Source organism: Rhipicephalus microplus, chromosome 4, assembly GCF_043290135.1.
Source record: "Rhipicephalus microplus isolate Deutch F79 chromosome 4, USDA_Rmic, whole genome shotgun sequence".
NCBI lineage: Eukaryota > Metazoa > Arthropoda > Arachnida > Ixodida > Ixodidae > Rhipicephalus > Rhipicephalus microplus.
The window spans coordinates 42352793-42360868 of record NC_134703.1 but is presented as its reverse complement, the minus strand read 5'-3'; the positions used below and the strand labels follow the sequence as shown (position 1 = coordinate 42360868).

The following is an 8076-nucleotide window of genomic DNA, read 5'->3' as shown; positions in this document are numbered from 1 at the left end:
GCAAAAAATATAAATATGACACCTCAAACGAGACAGGCAGCTTTCATTCTTCAAAGTTTTCTCTAAATTTGGTGCGCTCTGACTCAAGCTCAATCATCGCGCTGTTTGCTTCCGAGATGAAAATCACTTCCGCAGTATTTATTCGTGCTCCTTATTTGCCTAATCCTTCCATGTGCAGAGTTTTAAAGGTTTATTTTTATACTCTCCAATTATGCTCATCTATTTTTTTTATTTGCTGGGTACAACAGACGCAAGCAGGAAGCAAAAGGATGGAACAGAGCCCCAGCACTTGATGTGGTTATGCTGTACTCGGCTGTGTTACATTCATATAAATCCGCAATCAGTTCTCCTTTAGTTCATTACTTCGTTCATGCGTAGACAAATTGTGGTTCTAAGAGAAGTAGACGTGATTGGATGACACAGGTGGGTTAGGAAAGAGCAGCATATTTGTTGCGCTGCTTGATCAGCTTCAGATGCGGGCGTATATATGCGTCTTCTGGTCGATCGGTTCATAGATGATAGAGAAAGAGCTCGACATGTGCTGATGGAAAGGTACAGAACATCTGGTTGTTGGCACTCCGGCACTTCTTTCTTTTATTCTTATGTCGTGGTTGTGGGACTATTTCTCGAACACAATAGCCAGCTTTTACCAAGTAAACGAGTTTACTATTGTTGAACAGGCTGCTAATTATTTACTGCGCTCTGCAACATAAATAAAAGGAAGCATTGGTTGCAAGGCCTATTTATATAAAAAAAGGATTGATGAGGTTTCGTTTCTGTTCCTGGTGTTTATAAAAGTGTTTTGGGGTCCGCATACGTAAAAATGATATAAAATATAACAAATGTGAAACCTGTATGAGATGCGCTTAGTCCATGGGCATTCAACAATGTTATGTCATAATATAGGGTTAGTATAAATTTAGAGCATATTCACCTCCAGTCAATTAGTGCTGTTATAATACAATAACTTGTGATTTTTACAAATGTCTGTATGTGTAGTCTCATGTCTCCTGACTGTCTCCAGTAAAAATACCTCAATATTTCGTGTAGACGAGGTATCACTGTATTCTATCATTACGGCTTTGACTGTGATAATAATACCTTATATATACGTGCCAAAACCATGGTCAAAAGGACTTCGTATAGGATTACGAAGTTTCGAATATTTGGTGTTCTTGAACGTGCACCTGCATCGCCCAGTATACGGTACTCTATCATTTATCCTCAACATTAACTGAAAGGCAAAGTGGTTACTTATATATTTTGGCTGGCATATGTAGACCTAGCAACTCATCTCAAGGTAACGGACACACGCGCCCAGCTGAAACTGCATGCATGCAACAATACCTGCTTCCACTTGGCTTTCATTCAGACTTCATCAAATTATCTAAGAGCAGTTCCGACCAACAACCGTTTATCTTTCAGCAGGTATCGTTGGTGAAACGCGAAGCCATGACTATCGCAATCCGCGAGGCTTGCTTGTTAACAGACGAAACGCGAGCTCCCTGGAGACTTCATCGGAAATGAGGTGCCAGACGAGGTCGAGAATTTCACAACACCGCGTAAAAAACCCAAGCCTGATAGGCCAGCTGCGAGTGCACCGAGCAGAGATTAGCAGCGGGTCAGTCGGGCTCAGCAGTCTTACGTTGCGGGGTCTTCCGACAGTGTCCATCTGCACAACTCTGCTGCACTGACCACTTTCCTCTGTCAGGGAAAAGATTGCAGCAGCATTGCGCTGGACGGGCGCAGAGCGCTCGACTTCAATTTGTGTGGGAGGCCACGCTGAGTTGGCGCTGCACTGAAATGAAGTTCGCGGTAAGTCAAGATCGTGATGTATTTCCATCTTTGAAAAAAAAAACCTGTAAGAATTTATGCAACTCACTCACAACCCGAAAAAGAGGTTCTTTGAGACATTCTTGCGTAAATATATTACATAAGGATCCCACTTAAGGCATTCAAGCCGGAAATTGTCAGTGTTCTTTTAGTTCGTTCACTTTCAGGGCCATTTGTCTAGTTCTTTTGTCGTTCCGTGCATAACACCGTTTCTTCGAAGGAAGAAGAAAAAGAGAGGAGGTAGGGTGGTTAACCAGGCAAATGACCGATTCGCTACACTACGCTGGGAGAATGGGAAATAGGTGTATAAAGGTGAGAGAGAGAGAGAGAGGAAACAGAAGAGAAAGAGAGGAGAAAAGTGTCAGTACATGCACTGACACGTATGCAGCGGGAGTAATGTGCAAAATTCGAAGGCGTTCACATAGGCCCGTAGTCCTCAGAAAGCGCAAGAGGACTTTGACTGCCTTGGGTGCTGAATTATGCAAGTACTAACTATCCCAGTCAAGTGCACTCCTGTAGTTCTTTCATGTTACTGTGAAACGCGAGAAGGTCCGAAATTACTCGAATGGTATGTGATTTTACAGTTGTAGCAGTTGCTTCCTTTCAACTCTTACAACCTACATTTTGAACCGCTTTGGTTTTAGGAGTACGCTGCAGAACGATGTCTGGCCCCAGCTCTACCTATCTCATTACGCTGAAATATTTAACTATTTACTTTTTGGCATATAGTGTTTCGATAATTCTATAGGCACTCTCCTTTCGAGTGATTCTGACCAATATTTGAATTCCCCATCAGATAGACGTGATATCACTTGCACGAGAAGCATTACTATACGCTAATAGACTTCACACCCTATTCAAAATGATGTGATCATTAAAGAGACCCTAAAGTGAAATAACAGTTTACACCAGAGCGAAATCTCAATGTACGACAACATATAAAACGACAATATTATCGACAGCAGTTCCCAACTTACCCATAAATTGACGTAAATGCACAAGAACACATGCGCCGCAGTAGGACATTCTCAAAATGATGCCGTTGACATCAGATGGACCGCCTAGAATTAATCACTAGTAATCGATCTAGCTGCACTATATAAAGAACCTCCAGTACATCAAGAGACGCAATAAAATGCTGCCTGTTCGTTTCTGCTTGATTCATAGAAAAAATAACCGCCTGACGTTACTATGAGGAATGGCGAGAGTGCTTCGAAAATTCTATTACACTGAACAGGGGGTGCCATCTAGTGGGGAGCAGTTGAATGAAAAAACATCTGCAGTCTCGGAGCTGATGGTGGAAAATTGATCAATGGCCATTGTGGCTGCTGTGGCTTCCATTGTTTTCGGTCTGCCGCTACTAGCGCAGTAAAGCCGGGCAATGTTGTGCACGGTAACAGTGACGTGAGTCGGTCCGGTCAGTCCGCTTGTTGAGGCGGGTAATTTTAAGTGCGCTAACCTGATGCGGACCACTAAAACGTAATTTTATTTCAGAATAGGCCCTTCCTTGGCACAAAACTATCACTACGAGATTTCTGGACCACTATTTCAACAATCAACGTAGACTTAATACTTGCCTTTAGTGTCCCTTTAACGGTTATTTGCGAAGGTGAAGTGCCCACATGTTCAAATAATTTCTCACAGAGGGCTCAAACGAGGTGCTTAAGATTTCTTTGCACGTCGAGACACTTTTACTCTCACCAGTAACCAGAAACTATGTTTAGCCGCTATGTCATGCATGCTATGAATTACTAGATGCCGACCTGTTCAAGACATGGGGATTCGCAGAAGTTTTGAACGCCTTACGAAAGTTTTCTGGTTACGTAAGTTCCCAATGTTTTTGGGTGTGATACAACTATCATCCATGTTATCAAACTTCTTCACTACAACAATTAGTAGTTGGTACCACTTGTTAACCCTGTTTTACGGAGCCAGTGTTTCTTATTTTTTACAGCTTTCATATCTCAGTCTGCCTTGCCGTTACGCGGCAATATTTTAGACACGGACCACAAATTTGAGTTGGAAGAAAATTCGGCAGATTTCGCGTACCCTAGGTCACGAGGAGCATGCGGATAGAAGCTGATTGTAGTGCCATGTTATAGCTCAGCGAAACTTTACGAAATGACGCTACGCATACACGCAAATGTTATAACAGCACACATGTTGAGCAGTAGCATATGTTTGCAGTTGCGTAAAAATCCCAAGAGCAACAAGGGTATTACTAACACCAGAAGCAGTAAGCTGAAATGCAGCGCTGCGCTAGCGAAGATGCCAGCCCTATATGAGACTACGTAGACCATCTTAAGTGGATGGCGTGAGTTGCACTTAACTGCAACTCACGCTAACCCGACGTGACGCCTGTATCAATGGATCACATATGTAATCTACATAAAATTGATGGGCACAACTGCAAATGAAATTGGCATTACACCGACATTACGCCTGCACAGGGTCCTTACCAAAGGAGTTCAAGACGTGGCTTGGCTCAGTGGTAGAATACTTGATTGCTGCGCAAGATGTTTGGGTTCTATTCCTGATGGGACCATAACATATTCTTTTCATTTGTATGGGTGAAAGCTGGCGATTTAATTCTTTCATAATACCCTCGCACTTGAATGACCAATGTCTGTTCTCGCCGTTCCTCGGTAGGCACGAACTGTTAAACTCCTGTGGCTCATACCCGCATATCGTGGCTCGTGATGCACAGGTATGTGCCTCACTTGTTTTGAAAGAAGTGTTCAATGTTACACAACGGGATTTTCACATTACTTATACCATTACCAGGCAGTCACAATCGTCAAACCTCTTATCCTTGTATACTAGTTATGGGATAGATAGATAGATAGATAGATAGATAGATAGATAGATAGATAGATAGATAGATAGATAGATAGATAGATAGATAGATAGATAGATAGATAGATAGATAGATAGATAGATAGATAGATAGATAGATAGATAGATAGATAGATAGATAGATAGATAGATAGATAGATAGATAGATAGATAGATAGATAGATAGATAGATAGATAGATAGATAGATAGATAGATAGATAGATAGATAGATAGATAGATAGATAGATAGATAGATAGATAGATAGATAGATAGATACGCTCAAAGTGCGTGCAGTACGCAAAGAAGTTCTTCGCATTTAAAACGAATCACTTCTGACACCCAATCATAAAACAGCATGGACAAGATTGTAAAGACATGGATAAGATACCTTCTGTAGGATCCTAAGTTAAAACAACAAATTATAGTTTGGTACTTTTTGCTTCACATGAGCTATGCAAGATTTTTCAACGTATCGCATGACATACATATGATTTCATTGGATCGTGGTGATTGATCACCAATGGCGCCATTTAGTGTTACCACGTCGTTGTTACTCACGAATGATATAAAGGAAGATTACTTTTAAATAAGTTCTAAAATACTTCACAAACGTTGAAGGTACGTAATTGTGTCATATAACGCATACTGTGGTTATTTTAAGAAGATAAAGGTGATATATGATAATGAATAGTAGTACCAGCACTGTATAGACGGCGCAAAAATTTTGAATAAATTGTGGAATATCAATTGTTGCATAAAGTTAACCTCTTTCTTTTTCAGATTTTAACGTGCCTTGTTCTTTGTTGTGGAGGCACGTCAAGCCACAGCGTATACCAAAGGCAGTTCCGGTGGTGGCCATCGGGAGACAGCGCAGATCAACTTCCACCTGGAGTGCCAGGGCAAGACCATGTTACTGGTGACACTGCCGAAATAACTAGCAGAATCGCCTCAGGTGCAGCCAGTTACAGCGGTTCTTACGGAGGCAGCTACGGCGGTGGCTACAGTGGCAGCTACAGAGGTAGCTACGGAGGCAAAGGTTACGGGGGTGGTTATGGAGGTGGATATGGGGGTGGTTACGGAGGAGGTTATGGGGGTGGTTACGGAGGCGGCTATGGTGGCGGATACGGGGGCGGATACGGTGGTGGCTACGGTGGTGGATATGGAGGCGGCTTTGGTGGTGGTTATGGAGGCCAAAGCTGGGTAGCCAGAAGCGGAGAGAGTGGCAGTGATACCACAGGAAGCAGCGGACATGGTGGTGGAAGCGGGGGTGGAAGCGGGGGTGGAAGCGGGGGTGGAAGTGGGGGTGGAAGCGGGGGTGGAAGCGGAGGTGGAAGCTTCAATGAAACTGATCACACAAGGGGATACAGGAGTGGCTTTGGTGGTGGTTACGGAGGCGGACATAGTAGCAGTTATGAAAGTCGCAGTAGGGTTGTGATTAGCGACGAACGAGGAGGTGATTTGCGCAGAGGCGGAAGCATAAGTCGGAACGAAGCGGGCACTGGCAGTGGCTATGGAGGTGGTTATGGAGGAAGCCATGGTGGCAGCTATGGTGGAAGAACAGCCAATCTCAGTGGCACAAGCAGCACTGACACTACAAGCGGCAATGGTTACGGTGCAAGTGAAAGTGGTGGAGGCAGCCGATATCGAGGTGGTTATGGAGGTGGTTACGGAGGCGGCTATGGAGGTGGTCAATGGGTCAGCACAGACGTGCGTGGCAGTGAAAGTGAAAGCAGTGCTGAAACGGCGGGGGCACACATTAGTAGTAGCAGAGGTACCATGAGAAACGAATCAGGTAGTGGCAGTGGGTATGGAGCAAGTTACCAAGACAACTACAGAAGTGAACAAAGAATCGGACATGGAGGTGGTTATGGAAGCGGCTACGGCGGTGGCCATGGAAGACATAGGTTCGCGAACACCGAGGAAACTGGCACGGGACATCGCAGAGCGAACGTAAATGAAACTTCAAGCGGTAGCATGGGTGAAGGTGGCTACAGAAGTGGATATGGAGGTGGTTATGGAAGTGGTTACAGAGACAGATATAATAGAGGTGGTTACCGTGGAAGTTATGAAGGGCGAAGCCGAGTTGTGCATGCTGAAGAAAGTGTTACTGAGACCAGACGTGTCACCGAATACGGTGATACGAGCAGCAATGAAACAGGAACCAACACCAGATACGGAGGCAGCAACAGAGGTGGCTACGGTGGAGGCCACGGTGGAGGCTACGGTGGAGGCTACGGTGGCGGCTACGGTGGTGGCTACGGAGGTGGCCATGCAGGTGGTTATGGCGGTGGTTACGAAACGCAGCGACGTATTTCAAGCAACCTCAGAAATGAAACCGACAGAGTGAATGTCAGCGAATCTGGAGGAGACCATGGAGGCAGTTATGGAGGTGGCTATGGAGGTGGCTATGGAGGTGGCTATGGAGGTGGCTATGGTGGAGGCCACGGAGGTCATAGCAGTGTTCGTGTCGGAGAAGAAAGCGCCACAAGTGTCAGAAGTGGCGGCAGATATCTGGGTGCAAGAGGCGGCAGTGAAACCACTAGTGATAATGCTCATCACCGTAGAACCGGCGAAGGCTCTGGAGGTGGATACAATGGAGGTCTTGGAGACACAAGAGCTGTTGTGAACGACACCGAAAGCGGCAGTGAATCCGCAAGAGGAACTGGACGTGGAGGTCGAAGAGGAGACATAACAGTGACCGATTTCGAAAGCGACGCCCAAGATTATCATGGCGGTAGTAGAAGGGACGGCGCCAGTGAACGAAGAAGCGGTACAAGTGGACGTGGGAGTGTAATCAGCGATATAAATGGTGGTGGTAGCAGTATTAGTAGTGGTGGTGCAAGCGGAGGTGGCAGCGGCGGTGGTGGTGGTGGTAGCGGGTTCAATACAAGAAGTGGCAGCACTGGAAACCGGAGCACGAGTGAAGGCAGCAATGCCGGTGACAACAGCCGTGGTTTTGGCCGTGGTCTCACTGGCAGCCGCGGCGTGTACGCCGGTGGGTATATTGTCGAGTACGGAGAACGAACAAGCTCACGTGTTGAAACTTCCCGGGGATCTGATGTTCCATGCGTCCGAGTGCGCAACTGTGCCAGCATAATCACAGCATCCACGGGAATGCGTCCTGGGGCGGTACATGCGCCCGAGCAACAGTCGACATCAAGAGGACACGTGCAAGAAATCGTTGACGATTCTCAAGTACGCCTTCGTGACCTTGCTCAGCGACCAGTAGAAAGTGAGGAGCAAATAGGTGACGACTAAAAGCTCGTCTTCCACTTAATCCCACATTCATGAACTTTGTTGCATTTGATTTCGACAAACTAACTTCAAACACTGAGCTGATTCGTTAAGCACTAGGAATAAAGATTCATTATTTGCAGTTAATACTATGCGATTCATTTTGTTGCAT

At 45.3% G+C, this 8076-nt stretch overlaps 1 protein-coding gene across 2 annotated transcripts; it reads left to right on the top strand.

Annotated features, from left to right (window-relative positions):
• The first annotated feature begins 1599 nt into the window (after window positions 1–1599).
• On the top strand, window positions 1600–8051 carry LOC142814247 (uncharacterized). Of its 2 annotated transcripts, none has more exons than XM_075892632.1 (3): window positions 1600–1815; window positions 5451–5937; window positions 5998–8051. In XM_075892632.1, exons 1-3 carry the CDS (start codon window positions 1804–1806, stop codon window positions 7926–7928), a joined length of 2430 nt encoding a protein of 809 aa, XP_075748747.1. In that variant the 5' UTR covers window positions 1600–1803; the 3' UTR covers window positions 7929–8051. The 2 variants fall into 2 exon arrangements, with proteins under 2 accessions (XP_075748747.1, XP_075748746.1); XM_075892631.1 differs by having other exon boundaries at window positions 5451–5949.
• The last annotated feature ends 25 nt before the right edge of the window (window positions 8052–8076 follow it).